Here is a 16,461-nt window from a genome sequence, read left to right on the forward strand (position 1 = left end):
TTTTCATCTTCATCTCCCTGAACTAGATGGTAAGCTCCTTGTAGGCAGTGACACGATCTTATTCTTCTCCGTATCACTAGTGGGAAGCATTGTCTGCAAATAGCAGTCCCTTATTAAATATTTAATGAGTGAATGATTGGAATAGGATTTAAACCACTCTGTGGTCAAAGCTCTACCCATAGAACTTTCTTCAAAATAAGATAATTAATTGGATGAGCCATAGGAAAGGCATTTTAGCAGCTGTGAAGAAATTTGGAGTAAATACAAAATAGATCATTCATTTTACAACTTTTGGAATTTGGAAGAAAAGTACTGACTTGGTTAAACTCAAATATGAATTTGAATTTTTACACCGCTTCTTCCTGAAAGCATGTGTAAGATGAATGCAAAGCCACAGCTATTATTGCTGCTGATGTTTTGGCCAGAAGTTCCAGCCTGGTAGTTTGGGACTGAAATTGGCCTGAGACATATTTTGATTGGTTTATTTGGCATATAAATATTATGCTGAATTACTCGTTGATGTTTAAAACAGTTCTCACATAAAGATCTGACCTTTTCTCTAGAGCAGCAGCAAACATATAAACAAACAAAAAACATGGGAGTATTGGGTTTGCATTCTGTCAAGCAACACTCCACTGCCTTGGGAAGGGGATTGTGTCTCTATTTTATCATAGTCCTTATGTTGCCTGTTGCACTCACTTGAGGTACCTGCTGGTTCCTATAGGCATTTGTGTTTGTGATCGCTCTTACTGAAACATATACAGTAGAACCTCTACTCCCTACATTGACCACCTCTTTAAGTTTATCTGATTTTCATAGACCGGGCATGTACCAAATGTACTCAATGTACAGTAGGCCCAGTTTCTTATGTTGACCACCTCTGTATGTTGACCAGTTTGTTACAGTCCTTTGGGTGCTCAATTTACAGAGATTCTTTTCAATATGAACATTTTATTTATTTATCTATTCATATATTTGAGGCCAGGCCATGCTCTGTCACTCAGGCTGGGAGTGAAGTGGCCTCATTATAACATACTCCAACCTTGAACTCCTGGGCTCAAGTGATCCTCCTGCCTCAGTCTTCTGAGTAGCTAGGACTACAGGTGCAGGCCACCGTGCCCAGCTAATTTTTCTATTTTTAGTAGAGATGGGGGTCTCACTTTGCTCAGACTGGTCTTAAACTCTTGGCCTCAAGTGATCTTTGTATCTATGTTGTCCTTCCAAAGTAGTAGGATTACAGTGAGAACTTCATTCTTTAAAAGAGGGTCTTAAATGGTACGGATTACTGTTGTTTTCTTGCTAGATGCACTTAGCTATCCCAGCCTTCCTTGTAGCTTTCATCAATCCAAGAGGCAAGGTGGCCAGTCTAGATCCAGCTAGATATGGGCCTGCCAGGGCAGGATGAGATGCAGCTGTGATTCGTTAATGGATAAATACTCATTTCTTTCTAGTTAAGCATGACTGTTAAGACTTAGGGATAGCGAGATTAAGGGACAGAGTAAGTTTGCAATCACCTATAATTATATACCCCATGGGAAGGGATCCTTAAACGCTCTTGTTTGTTCCAAAGTGTGCCACCTTTCTGACCCACTACTGCAGAATAGGCCAAGGTGTGTAATTTTAGATCGCAGCTACTTGGGACAGTGAGTTTATTTGGATAGTGCCATTTAATCTCTGACACTATTTTGTACGAACCCACATGTTTATTTACAGAAATGTATGGGGCAGTCCACAAAAGATGCTCTGTGGCAAAGCTAATAATAAAGGCTGTTTCAAGAGCTAGCTAAAGGCATGTGGAAACACAGTAGCGACAAACAGAAGCCACAATGGGTCAATGTTGACAGAATCCGGGGGCTGGGAGGTGCTTTTAAAGGCCAGGGGAGACAGAAGTCATTTTGGAAGGATTTGCTACCCAGCAGGTCTCGGTGGATATTGAGTGTGGGGAACACTTGGCAGTACCAGGGTGCAGTCCATTCGCCAGATTACAAACGATTGAACAGAAACTCATTCAGGAGTCTCCGAGTAAATCATTCCCCAGTCCCACACCAACTGGTGAACGCGCGACGGACTGCAGGACGGTCCAGCTGCCCAGACAGTGGACAAACCCTGGGGCACCCCACGAGCGCCAGTTTAGCTTGAATGACCGAGTCCAGGGCGGAGGGCGTTTAGCGGGGGCCGGCGAAGGGGGTCAAAGTCCGAGCTGAAGAGAGGACAATGAGGCTCCGCGTGGAAACAAAGCCGACCCAGAGCTGCACGCTGCTGAACCGAGCTCCGATTTGAGAGGGGACAGTGGCACCAGCGCGTGCAGAGGAGCCTGGCAGGGCGCGCGGCTGGTGGCCCTCGGGCGCGGGCGTCCCTCCCCCGCGCGCCTCCCTGCCCGGCAGCGCCGGGCAGTGTCCCGCCGAGGGCAGGGCGGGCCGCGGGCCGGGCGGCGAGGTGGGGCGCGGCTGACGCAGTGCGGGCCGGGAGCCCCGAGCGCCCCGGCGGGCGTGGAGTCCCGTGCCCGGCCGCTGGGAGGCCGCGTCCCCGCCGGAGGGGGCAGGGCGCTCGCCCGGCCGCCAGGAGGCCGTCGGCAGCCTGTTCGCCATTCGAGCGAGCCTCGTCCCCGCCCCAGATCCTGGGGGCTGAGCGGCGGCGAAGGGGCGGGCGCCCGCGAGCGGTGAATCACCGCCTCCTCCTGCCGCCTCAGCGCCGCCGCCGCCGCCGCCACCTTTCCATTCAGTCGCCCAACATGGCTGGAGCGCGGCGGAGGTGAGCCAGCCCCGCCAGCCGTCCCAGCCGCCTGCGACCGAGCGCCGCGGCTCCGGCGGCGCCTCAGCCCTGCGGCGCGGAGATCCGGGGGCCCGGCCGCCGCCCGCCGCCGGCATGTGGGGCGCCCCGGACGAGAGCTCGGTGCGGGTGGCTGTCAGGTGAGTTCGTGCGGCGGACAGCGGTGCGGGACCTGCCCGGCCTGGGGCACCGGCTGCCGCGCCGGAGCGACCCGAGGGCCGGGTCCGCGGCTGCGGAGACTGAGGCAGCGGGCCCCCGCTGCCCTCCTGCGGCTGCCTTTGCAGGTGGCTGGCGGCTGCGCAGCGCCGGTCCCCTGCAGGGAGCGGTCACCTCAGGTTTGGCCGCCTTGGGCGCTGGCCGGCCCCGCGTTGCCCGGAGGAGCGGCTTCTCTGCTGGGCTGAGGGTTTTTGGTTTTGGTTTTTTTTTTCTGTTTTTCTTTATTCCTTGAAGTGTCTGTCATACGTGTACTCGCAGCGCCGGCCTTCTGAGGCTGGAGACAAAGCATCAGACTGACAGCGCTGCGACCGCAGGGCCCGCCGCGCGCCCGCCAGGCTCTGCGTGTCTGTGCAAATGGGGCGGCTCTGTAAGCATCGCGGGGGACCAGATGGCCACAAGCGAGTGGGCAGAGGACACAGACCTGGCCTCTTGGTATTGGTCTGGGGGTTGCACTTACGGTTCAAATTCACCCGTGGATACGTCTGTAGAAGCAGGAAAACTCTTAGCAGGAGCAAGGGTGAAATGCGTGGCTGGGTAAACCGTCCTCACGTTAAGCGGGGTGGACCCAGTGTAATAGTAACGTTACAGACGCCTGCGTGTGCGTTTGGAAATCCTAGATACATCAAAATTACGAGCTGTATTTTGGGCAATGACAGATGCTCGAGTATTCAGTGCAGTTTAGGCCGTTTGGGTTATAGAGAAGGAGAGCCCCGCCAGTTGCTCATGGAAAATTGCAACATCATCACACTGTCTGAAAAATTAATGGAGCATTCATCGTGGAGTGAGTCCTCGCCTTTCACAGCTAGGAGAGGCTACTGTTCATTCACTCCTCAGTATTTATCCTGTAAGGGTTATACAAATAAACTGTCCTCCAAGAAATCCGAAATTAAAAACCTTCCAGTCTTGTAATCTTTCTGGAAAATTATTTTTAAAATTTTATTATGTAAGTATTTTCTGTAGTTATTATTTTAGTGACAAATCTTGGTTAGGCCTGGAAATGGGAGTTTTACATACTATATACTTTGGATCTTTAATCAGTTTAAAGAATGAAATGAATTTTATGGATAAGGAAATTGCCACTCATGGAGGTGACACTTTTATGACTGTTTGGAATCACCTTTTCTAAAGCTTTTTAATTTGGCCTTCTTGGTTATTCTAGGACTGCTTATTCAGATATTATTCTTCATGGCTACTACGTCTCTCTTGGTCTTTTAATACTAATTAATGACTGCACCAGGACAGAGGGTGGGAATGAGAAAGACAGAAAACCCAGTAAGAGGCAGTTTAAGCTAATCTGATCAAGGAAAGTGAAGGTGGAGCATAAAATAGCAATGAAAATAGGTGATTTGGCTGTGAGAAAAAGTATTTTTAGAGATTTGAGATTTTTATGTGTGGATCCTCTAGAATATCCTAGAGGAGTTAGTTGACCATTTCACTAAATCTGATGATGCTTTCAAAGGGGGCAAGCAGAGCCACAGATGACCCTCAAATGATGTTGACTGATAAATATCTTGGGATTGGTTTAGGTATGCCTATTAACACCTTTTGGATGAATGAATGTGGGTCTGATATTTGGGGATAAGCGTTATAGAATCTGTAATAGAACTTAGTAAGCTACATCAAGAAGACCCAATTTGGTGAAATGGGCATTTTTTTCATTAAATACACTGTTCTCCAAACAGAGCTACTCTTTTTTTTTTTTTTTTTTGTAGAGACATAGTCTCACTCTACCGCCCTCAGGTAGAGTGCCGTGGCGTCACACGGCTCACAGCAACCTCTAACTCTTGGGCTTCCGCGATTCTCTTGCCTCAGCCTCCCGAGCAGCTGGGACTACAGGCGCCTGCCACAACGCCCGGCTATTTTTGATTTTTTGTTGCAGTTTGGCCGGGGCTGGGTTTGAACCCGCCACCCTTGGCATATGGGGCCGGCGCCCTACTCACTGAGCCACAGGCGCCGCCCCAGAGCTACTCTTATAACTTACTTTATATGGGGTAAAAATAACTTCTGTTTATATAGCACTTTAATATTTAGAGAGTGCTTGGACCTATATAATTCATTTAAAACAAATATTTGCTGGAGGTATATCTCTATGTTATCTTGATTTCTGAGCTAAAAATAGTAGTGATTATTTGATACATACCATGTGCCAGGGTTAGTGCTGTGTGCTAAGATGTTTTGTATCATGTAGAATCTCATCTATTCCTCACAGCAGTCTGTGACTTAGTCCTTTTCATTATTAGGGCCATTTTATAGATGAAGCACAGACCAATTAAGTAAACTGCCCAAAGTTGAACTGGTAGCAAATGGCAGGACCAGTGTTCCAACCCAGTCCGCTTGACTCGGTAGGTCAAGTTCTTAACTACTAACTCTATGGCGGTGAGAGGTAAGAACGTGGCTTTGTGAAGTTTTACTTTACTTAGGGTCCGTTGCCTCTTCTTGGTTCTGTAGGACTTCAGTTACAAATGCATGGCTCTGCAAGATTATTCACATCTCCATATTGCTAGAAAAGATATACCTTTCAGAGAGGACCTGATTTCAATCAACTAAAGTATTTCCTCACACTCTTTAGTCCTTCCAGTGTCCTGAGATCCTACTCTCCAGTTCGTGGCAGGCAGGCTTCATCAGCAGGATGAACACAAAACTTTGTGCCTATGCTCAAAATCAGCAGAGGCATTTGACCTGTTTCTCCACCCTTGTTGTAACAGGTAATAGAGAGTTAACTCTTCTGGTGTGTTAATGCACAAAGTTCCTAGAAGGGCTTATGTTTTAATAGAGGCTTGTCAGCATATTAAAGCTCATGATTCTTTTGTAGGTTTCTCATAATACAAATGCATGGTCTTATAAGGCTTTGGGAAGATGATGTAAAAGTTTCTCTTTTAGGGAAAAACATTTTTAATTCAATTTCCCAAAATGCCTTATGACCAGCTATATTTGAGGTGTTCTGCAGGCTAGCTTTCTCCCAGGCAGACGTGGATTCAGATGACAGCCCTTGCTGTTCAACCCTATGTGGCTATTGAGCACTCAAATTATGATCAGTGCTGCTGAAGAACTAAATTTTTAATTTTGTTTAATTATAATTAATTAAAATTTAAATTTAAAAACTGGCTCTTGAAACTTTTAAGTATGCTTCAAACAACTTGGTTAGGTGGATCTACTTTTTAACTGGAGAGTTTATGAAATCTAAATACTAATGTGAAAATTTGGTGTCTAAATTGACATGTGCTGTAAGTATAGTATCTATACTGGATTTCAAAGACTTAATCTGAAAAAGTGATTGTAAAAAATATCTGTAATCTTTAGAACACATGTTAAATGATATTTTGATTACATTGAGTTAAATGATATTAAAATTAATTTCATCTTTTTTTTTTACTGTGACTATTAGAAATCTTTTTTTTTTTTTTGAGAGAGAGTCTCACTTTGTCACCCTCAGTAGAGTACCATGGCATCATAGCTCACAGCAACCTCAAACTCTTGGGCTCCAAGTGATTCTCTTGCCTTAGCCTCCTTAGCATCTGGGACTACAGGTGCCCACCACAATGCCCTGCTGTTTTTAGAGATAGGGTCTCACTCTGGCTTAGGCTGGTCTGGAAGCTGTGAACTCAGGCAATTCACCCACCTCAGCCTTGACTACTCGAAATATTAAAAATACTTATGTGGTCATGTTATGTGTCTGTTGGATAGTACTGCCTTATAATTTTAAAAAAATATGAAGACTAAGTATAGAATATAATTGTCCACAACCTCTCCATCATGTGTTAAACACATACTTAGATGAAGAAAATACCAAATATTGGGTGTCTGTTTTTAAAGTGAATACCATATACTTATACATATATACATGTGAGATGTGATTTAATAACAACATTTTCCTCCTCAGGATGCACAGGTATAGAAAGATACTGATTATGAACTTACCATATGGCAGCTGATTTCCAGAACATGTAAGGCGAATGGATGGCTTACATAGATGTCATCAACAAAAATGAACAACGAAGCACAGCGTACATTCTGTTCTTACTATCTAAGTATATTGACTGAATTGAATAATTAACTCAAAATGGTAAAATCAATTCAACATTTTGAATTCTAAATCTAAGACATTATGAGTCTAAGCTGATGTGTCCCTTTCCCTATCTGACTACTGACACACCAGATTTGAACCTTTTTCCTTTTCAAGAGCTTTAGCTTACAAAATATGTCAAGACTTGATGAAAATGGAGAAGCAGAAAGGACTTTTGTGTTTTCACGTCATTGTATGTAGTATCTAAACTTTCTTTGCTTGGCTTTGCAGAGAACTGTCTTTGTTACAGTGAGCTGTGCTTAGTGTGTAGTGTAGTCTAATTTGTGTCTCTGTTGCTGTGTTTTCCCCTTAACTAGAACACTTTTAAGAGGTGACATGGCTCTCAGCAGGCTAACGGGCTGGTTGGACACTGAGAAGCTCAGTTTTAGGTCAGTCACTGCCCTTATTTGCAAGGTGACCTCCCTATGCTTTTCTTTTTCCCTATGCTGAGATGGCAACCTAAAGGTATTAATAATTATAAGAACTTTTCCTCTGCAGTTTTGTTGTTGTTGTAGTCAAACTCTTGGAAGGAACTATTTTCATTTCCAACTTGATTTTCCCAATAATATATTTTCTTTAGGCACTCTTATTACCAAAAAAAAAAAAAATCATTTAGGCTATTATGGTTTTTTTTGTTGCATTCTAGTTATAATGCCACTGGGCAATACTTTACTTATTTAATCTGTGTCAATATCTTCTGAGGTAGCTGGACAGATATTGTTACCTTTAATTTATAGAGTAAAAAAAAAAAAAAAGAAATGAATCCCGGGGTCTCTCCACCCCTAAGTAGCAGCCTTGGAACTCAAACTCAGATTTCTTAACCTGATTCTGTGCTCTTAAACACATTTCCAAATGTTTAAACATTTTTTTGCTTACTAATTTCAATGTAACAAGGATCTTTTAAGTTGAAACACTAAATATACATGAGGTAATTATTTGAAACAATTTAATGTTTAGAAAATATGGGGGTGATTGAGCATGGCCAACATTTACTTTATGGAAATGGATGGCTATTTGATCATTTTGTTTATTCCTTCCTTCCTTAATCCAACATTTGTTAAGTGCCTACTATATGTCAGACACCTTCCTACCAAAACACATGTGACACATATGGTCCCTGATTTCATGAACCGTAGACCTAGCAGTATGATCCACTTCAAATACACAAAACATGTTGGAACTGACAAAAAATAGAATCAAAGGCACAAACTAGAAATGAAAGGCAGTTGTTGCAGTTAAGATTTTATTTCTCACTTTTTTTTTTTTTTTTGAGACGGAGTTTTACTTTGTCGCTATCAGTGCCATGGCATCATAGTTCGCAGCAACCTCAAACTCCTGGGTTAAAGTGATTCTCTTGCCTCAGCCTCCCTAGAAGCTGGAACTATAGGTGTTGGCCACAAAGTCTGGCTTCTTTTAGAGATGGAATCTTGCTCTTGCTCAGGCTGGTCTTGAACTACTGAGCTCAGGCAGTCCATCCCCCTTGGCCTCACAGTGTGCTAGGATTACAGATGTGAGCCACAGTGCCCGGCCTCTCACTTTTTTAAATAACATTTTTTAGTCCATACATTTCTCAAGAGCAATGATTTTTTAAAAAAGTGTGCCCTGCTTCCAAATGTAGTTCATACAAAAATTGAACTCCAAAGCCAAGGAATTAGGGGAATATTATTTTATTATTTATATTATGTCATACTTGATATAACATACATGCCCTGCTTTTATGTATTTGGATCAGGAAGTAATGGAAATGACAGAGGGGAGACTAAAGAGTTGGCAGATGACATGAATTGAAAGTCAGTGAAATTATTTTATTTACAAAATATGAATTAGTTCTTTTTCTTCAGATGCAGTTTATTAAGTTCATAAAATGTGGTGGATCTGTTTTTATTTAGAACTCCATGGAAGTTCAGGTTTTATCTCTTACTGCCCCTTGGGCTCTCAACATCTTACTTGCTAATTGGTTAATATTTTGATGCATAATTATGGGTTAGTGAAAGATGCACTAGAAATTCCAGTTTAGTGAAGCCATGAAAGCAGAAATTATCCTGGCAATTAATATTGTAATCTGCCTAATCTTCCAATTCTCATCAGTTTCTCCTCAAAGAAGTTGACTTGAAATATTCATTATTATGGATGTTTTTCCCTAAGACATGTTACAACTCACCTGTAAGACTCTGACTTATATGCAGTTGTTTTTTTGTCAAAATCACGGGTGACCTGACCTTATTGTAGTTTCAGATTAGGAAGGAAAACGCATCAATGAAAGTGTACCTTAAATACTAGACAGCATTTATATATTGCATGTCATTGGAATAATTTTATTCAAAATATAACAAAGTTGTGACTTGTTATTTTCAGTGCTTCTCTCTGGAAAGGGGATTTGTGAATTCAACATGGTTCCCAGTGGATTAACTATTTAATCTTCTCAGAGTGTTAAAATAGTTTTCCTGTGGCTCAGGAGTTATTTGAAGCAAATGACAGCCAAATCGAAGGGACAGTTTTCATGTTACCTTAAAATTGTTATGAGATCTTGAATGTTTAAGGATTATATATTGGAGGTTTCTTTGTCATTTGTTTTTTGCGATTATTAATTCTTTATAAAGCTGGGCACAGTGGTGCATGACTGTCGTCACAGTTAGTCTCAGAAGCTGAGGCAAGAGGCCTGCCTGTCCAAGAGTGCAGTGTAATACAATTACATCTGTGAATAGCCACTCCACTCCAGCCTGGGTAACATAGTCAGTCCTCATTTTTTAAAAATAAAAAAAAAATTACATATTAAACATATTTTGTTTTATGGTTTCTCAGCCACTAAGTACTAGAATTATACCCTATAATTATTGTCAAACTAGATTTTAAGGTTGAAAGGATCCTTGAAGGGATTAGCGGGTTGAGGCCTCTTTTAGATAGTTGAGGAAATAAAGACCCAGAGAAGTTGAAATAACTGCTTGAGGTCATGCAGCTAGATGCTCTTCTGTTGATTAGTGTGTGGATTTTCTAGGACTTAATGTCTTGCTAGCAGACATCCCAGAAATAAAGTATCTTTATATTAAAAAACAAACAAACACTAGGCTCGGCGCCTGTAGCTCAGCAGCTAGTGCGCCAGCCACATACACCAGAGCTGGTGGGTGCGAACCCAGCCTGGGCCTGCCAAACAATAATGACAACTACAACCAAAAAATAGCTGGGCATTTTGCAGGTGCCTGGAGTCCCAGCTACTTGGGAGGCTGAGGCAAGCACTTAATCCCAAGAGTTGGAGGTTGCTGTGAGCTGTGATGACATGGCACTCTACTGAGGGTGACAAAGTGAGACTAAAAAAAACCCCAAAAAACAAAACAAAAAAACACCATAGTTTTAATCCCTTAAGCACGTCTTATAAAAGTTTAGATGGGTTCCCTTTCACTCAGTGCCTGTTATTTTGGCTTTATGAGCTCCTCAATTCTAGGAAACTATACCAGTGATTCTAACAAGGACCTCTCAAAGAGAAAGACCCCAAGGGTAGAAACCCAGGTCTAAATTTTGAAATTTCTGTTATTTGTATATTGAATATGAGGAAATGGCAGAACTGAGTATAATGTAGATTGCTTTCAACATTTACATGTAACACATCAGTGCTTTAGTAACAGTGACAGAAATATAATTCATATGTAACCTAATTTGAAAATAATTTTAAACATGTAAATATAAGAATTTTTTTTTTGTGAATTCTAGGCTTGGGACAAGAGGCTTACCTACCGTGGTTCTTAACACTTTTTTGTTTTCATTCCATCAGACTAAAGGATTACAGCACATTCCAGTAACAATAGCATCCTAACTGGGAAACTGGCTGGAGGAGGTTGTGAGGTATAGGAGGTCAGACAATTAAGAACTCATCCTAGAAAAAGTGCTACATATCTGATTGCTGAATATCACTATGGTCATCTTAGAAATACTCCCCTTGGGAAGCCAGGCATTGATGTCAGCACCCAGTGTACCCTTCAAAGCAGTTTTGAAACTCTTTTTCTGGAATGACCATCACATTGTAGTCAGGCACAGTGGCTGGCACCTATAATCCTAGCACTCTGGGAGGCTGAGGCAGGTGGATTGCTTGATCTCAAGAGTTTGAGACTAGGCTGAACAAGAGTGACACCCTGTCTCTACTAAAAATCGAAAAACTAGGCAGGTGGGTGATGGGCGCCTGTAGTCCCAGCTACTTGGGAGGCTGAGGCTATAGGATTGCTTGAGCCCAAGAGTTTGAGGTTGCTGTGAGCTATGACCTCATGGCACTCTACCCTGGGCAACAGAGTGAGACTCTGTCTCAAAAAAAAAAAAAAAAAAAAAGTCTGTGATTGTATTACTCTTGATGTAGTAAATGCGTGAATGTCATCAAAATGTCTTTCTTTTAATATTTCCTTATCTGTGGGTAAAGGAAAAAGTCATTGGAGGCCAGAATCAGGTGAGTAGAGCAAGTGTTCCTATTTATTTGTTTACTGGCTAAAAACTCCCTCACAGACAATGCCATGTGACCTGGTGCATTGTTGTAATATAGGAGCCATGAGTTGGCCAAGATTTTTGGTTAAGATTTTCCTAAATGTTTCTCTATCAATGTTTACTTGGTCTGCTATACTTTTCACAGTCAACTAATGATTTTGATGCACAATTCAATGAGTTTTTGCAATGTTTTCCTCAGTTCTGCTTGTTACTGGCCACCCTGACTTTTCTTCATCAGTGGCGCTTTCTTTCCTCTTAGAAAAACATTAATACATTTGTACACTGCCATTTTCTTCATGGCATTATCCCCATAAATTTGAACTAACATGTCTGATTTCTCTTCCCCTGTTCTAAGTTTAACAAGAAATTTATAGATGTTTGTTTATTGCTCTAATCAAGCTCCAAAATTCTCATGATGGCACACAACAACAATAATAAATGCTACTCAGCAAGACGCTACCACACGTTGACAGTTGACATAAACAAAACTGTGACACACTGATATATGAAGGTTATAAAACCTTACTGAGTTGTTTGTACAGTGCTGCCAATGTAAGTGCACAGTAGCAAGTTAGTGAAATTGTTATACCACATTTTTTGGAATCTGGAGTAGAAAATAGAGTTGGAAATCTGAGTGGTGTAGAAAGATCCCTTTTTGAGTATTACTTTACTAGATAGGTGGTTCTTAAGCTTTTAAATAGCATCTCAGCCCTTCTTACCTTTATTTCGGGAGGAAATAAAGAATACAACATATTTTGATTGTGATATAGGCCTGTAATCCAAAAAGTGTTCTCAATCCCATCTCTACACAGAGCTTCTTCAGATTGCTGTCATAGAAAACTTATATGTTTGGGGGCCATAGATCTTGTTTTGTATAATTCTCTTCTTTTTTCATTTCCTTGTGACATTCCAATAGGAGAAACACATACAGTATGATGATTTTTATTGTCTGCTTGAAATGTTCCCAAAACTCAAAGAATATTTAATGCTTTTTCTTTTTTTTTAAGAAGGTACTAATGTATTGGCAGCATTATTACAATAGAACATTTGAAGGATGATGGTGTAATTTATTTGAAACAAGCAGATATCTAAATGCTTGGTTTGGAATGAAGGTAATTCAGGATTTAACACCAGGGTCAATCTACTCCGGTGACTGTTTACCTTTGTCTACTTCTTAATAAGAGGAAAGAACCAAGAAAATATTGGAACTTGGTAATAGAAAGGTGGTGATCGTGGACCTTCCTATGAGCTAAAAAAATCAAGGATAGCTCAAGATTTATTCTTCATTTTTCAGATCTGTTATTATATAGCAAAATTTTAGTTTCTGAAATTGGATTTGAATTATTCTCAACTTTGATAGGGCAACATGCCTGTAATACTCACTAGTAGAACTTAGTGAAGACATTAGGCATTTTAAAAGAAGACTGAAACATAGAATTAGGAAATAGATCTTGTAAGCCTTGTCTAATTATCTCAAATCAGCTGTAATTTCATAAAATCTTACTTTTATTTAATTTTTTCCTATTATTAATAAGATAATCACATGAGAAAAAGTATCAGGGAAAAGATGAGAAAAGCAGGCAGTCATAGTTTACCACACTAACATAATTACTATTGGAATTTTAGTACATTTCTTTTCAGTTTGTCTTTATATGTGTGCCTACATTTTTTTTTTGGAAAGTATTATAATCAGCATGTGGATATCCTTTTGTAGTTTGATATTTACCACTTTAGAGTATGGCATGAGGATATTCCTCCATCTTTCTGTATATTAAGGAAGGACATTTTGTTTAGTATACTAAATATTATATGTCATATGTTTTACTTCGATAATTTATTATGATATATATTAAATTCAATGCATACAACAGTAATTTAATTGGCAAAGTTTTATTGTTTAATAAGTTCATTAATTTTTCTAAGAGTTTTGCTGTCTCCAATGATTCTTAATAATGTTTTCATTATTACTGATGAACACTGACTCTGCAAACTAAAATTTCCTGGCATTAAAGGCAGGAGCATGCAGTGCTGTTCACCCAGAATATATGGTTAAGTGTTATGGTACTAAGGATTTTGTTCAGAAAAAGATATATTGATGTTTCATTTTAACTTCTCAACTACATCTACAGAAAGATATGTTGTCTTAGGATAACACAGACATTTGCTCAACATATTATTCTAAGCCACTGATGGTAAATCAAACACAAGTCCATAATTATTCCATGTTCCTTGAACATCAAAGTGTTTCTAAGGCATTTATTTTGCTTGTTTTCACCCCAGTTCAACACAAAATACTTCTGTTTTGAGTATCTTCTTGGTCACCTAGTTTGTATCTGCCCTGCCCTGTAATGGAGGTTGTCAGCTGCTAATTAAACATGAGATTACAGATTTCATTCCTGGTTATTTGACCTGCTGTTTAAAGTTCCTTAATCCAAATGTGACATCTGTGACATTTTCAAGTGTCGATTTAGGCAATACAATATGAGGCTTTTGAATTTTAGTTTGCCAACTTGCCCTTAGACTGGCAACAAATTCCATCTGTCCTTGATTATGTTCTTATCTATTTTGTTACATAAGCGTAATCGGATCTTCTGTTGCCTTTGTAGCAGACTCAGTTCTTGTCTTTGAGTGCAGGGTTTCTTTGGTTACCTTTGGTTCTTCATTTTTTATTAACAACTCATCATAATTCTTCACAGGCATGTGTCCTATGACTGCAGCTGTCCTTTGAATCCCTGTCTTCCTTAACGTCTTTCAGATCAAGTCCTTAGTACCCTGCATGGGCAGACTCAGTCCCTCTTGAGTTTCTGGGTCAGCCCTAAATTAAGCCACAATAAATCAGGAACAGTTAGTGTCCTACCGACCCTTTGGTCTAAAATTTGTTTTGCTGCTCCAAACTTATAATTGATTGTGCCTGTGCTTTTAGGGTCATAACCTTCCCTTTAACCTCCTATTTTATTTGTCCAGACTTGGCTTCTTTCTCAGGTTCTGATTTATCTCTCTTTCCCCATATCTTGAATCTAAACCTACTTGATTAAGTGAAATTGTTGAAAGCCCTCTTCCTGTGGAGAGAGAAACTTGTTCCCCTTTTTTCCAATAGGATCTCTCCTTTAACTGATCTGGGCCACTCAGAACTAGATGCTGCCACCGGATTGCTTCCACTTGAGTACATAGGCTGGCACTGATCAAGTCTGAGTCACCTCTGCACCTCACTTCACTTCCATATCATCCAGGCCTCTGGCCAGGCTAGTTGTTTAACTTTCGCCTTTACCCCATGTCAGCCTGGAGTCCCTGGTATGTTTTGAGACTAAAACCACCTGAGGTCAAGAAGCTGTGATTTTGGTATGTGTCTTAGTCCATTTTCTGTTGCCATAGCAGAATACCATATAGGAGTAATGTATAAAGAAAATACGTGCATTTGGCTTATTATTCAGGAAGCAGGGAAGTCTAAGAGGATGGGGCTGGCATCTGGTAATGGTTTTCTTGCTGCATTACAACAAGGCAGAGGGACAACACCTGGCAAAAGGGAGGGAGTCTGTCTGCTCTTTCTCTTCTTATAAACCCACCAGGCTCATCGTGGGCGCTCATCCTGATGACTTTCTCTAATCCTAATCTCTCCGGAACTCCACCTAATGTGAATTTGGGAATTACATTTTCAACAAATGAAATTTGGGGGACATATTCAAATCATAACAGTAGGGGATTGACATGAAACACACACACACTAAGGAACTGATTGAATTTGGCCAACATGGTATAAAGTATATTAATGCTAATAAACGAAAAGAAATTGATAATTTGTTTCTTAAAACCAGTTGAAGAAAAAGACTTTCAAGTTGTTCTTGTGATATTTTGATTACAAAGCATATATGGATTTGTCAAGAAACTTTGAAGTTTAAATCCTCATCTGTGGTTCTTATCATTTTGCAATGAAAAATTTTGGTCACTTCTGAACTTAATGTACCTTTGCATTAATTTGAAAATAGATTTGTTGGCTTCTGCTGAGCCCATTCAATATAGGCACATTGCCAGCTTGGCAACTTACTTTTTATAAAGCAGCTGATAGACTGTGTGCTGGGTTAGATTAGGCCACTGCAGTACACTCTGCAATTGTACTGAGCTGCGGGGCCAGCACATCTACGTGAGTTAGTCATGCCTTTTTTCACAGTAGAGCACTGATAAGGAGATGGGATAAGAAAGGAGAATGTGTGAAGGAATTACAGGCACCTATTCTTTTTTTTTTTTTTTAACTTTCTGATTAATATAAGGGTACCTATGATTAGGTTACATTGTTTGCATTTGTTAGGTAAAGTCCCATTTGTAGTTGAGCCCTTCACCGAGAAGTTGTGCCATATAAGGGGCACCAATTCTTGATATCAAGTAGTTATCCTGGCTCTTTAGTTCAATCTCCTGGCAGCCCTGTATTCCAGATTAAGAGCATCAGACTCTGTGTCAATAATGCTGTCTCTTTCCAGTAGGTATCAAGGGAGCTGATGAGAAACTGGTTGATCTCCTCTCTCTCTTTTTCTGGCTTCACATTCTCATTAGTTTTATCTCTTCTCCTCATCCTCACCACTTCTTTAATATTATTTTCTTTTACACATGGCTTATTGAAAAGAGCATGGACTTCAGAATCACAAAGATTTGAGATCAAGATCTCAGGACTGTCACTTAACCTTTATGAGTCTTAGTTTTCTCATTGTTAAGATAACAGAATGTTTTTAGAAATGTTTGGGAATGTTAATTCTTTTTTCTTTTTTAGTTTTACCTCTCTTCTCTGTCCTCCTCCTTCTATCTCTTATTTTCCTCTTTATCCATCTTTCTATCTCTATTTTTTTTTCACTTTTAAGTGATATCTAGGGACTGTCTGTAATTTCTTTTTTAATCACCTCAAGGTAGGGGTAGTTTCTTTGGTGAGCTCCTGTTTATAAAACTCCATTTTCATCTGTCTT

The 16,461-nt window shown here is 40.6% G+C and overlaps 1 protein-coding gene across 4 annotated transcripts in view; it reads left to right on the forward strand.

Annotated features, from left to right (window-relative positions):
* Positions 1–2,598: 2,598 nt before the first annotated feature.
* The window catches only part of KIF21A (kinesin family member 21A), a 143,484-nt gene continuing 129,621 nt past the window's right edge, over positions 2,599–16,461 (forward strand). For all 4 annotated transcript variants that reach the window (XM_053556086.1, XM_053556089.1, XM_053556092.1 and 1 more), the window contains exon 1: positions 2,599–2,909. In XM_053556086.1, the coding sequence (XP_053412061.1) occupies positions 2,866–2,909 (44 nt within the window). In that variant the 5' untranslated portion in view covers positions 2,599–2,865. The remainder of the gene's footprint in view (positions 2,910–16,461) is intronic.

The sequence above is a fragment of the Nycticebus coucang genome, chromosome 12, assembly GCF_027406575.1.
Source record: "Nycticebus coucang isolate mNycCou1 chromosome 12, mNycCou1.pri, whole genome shotgun sequence".
NCBI classification, from domain to species: domain Eukaryota; kingdom Metazoa; phylum Chordata; class Mammalia; order Primates; family Lorisidae; genus Nycticebus; species Nycticebus coucang.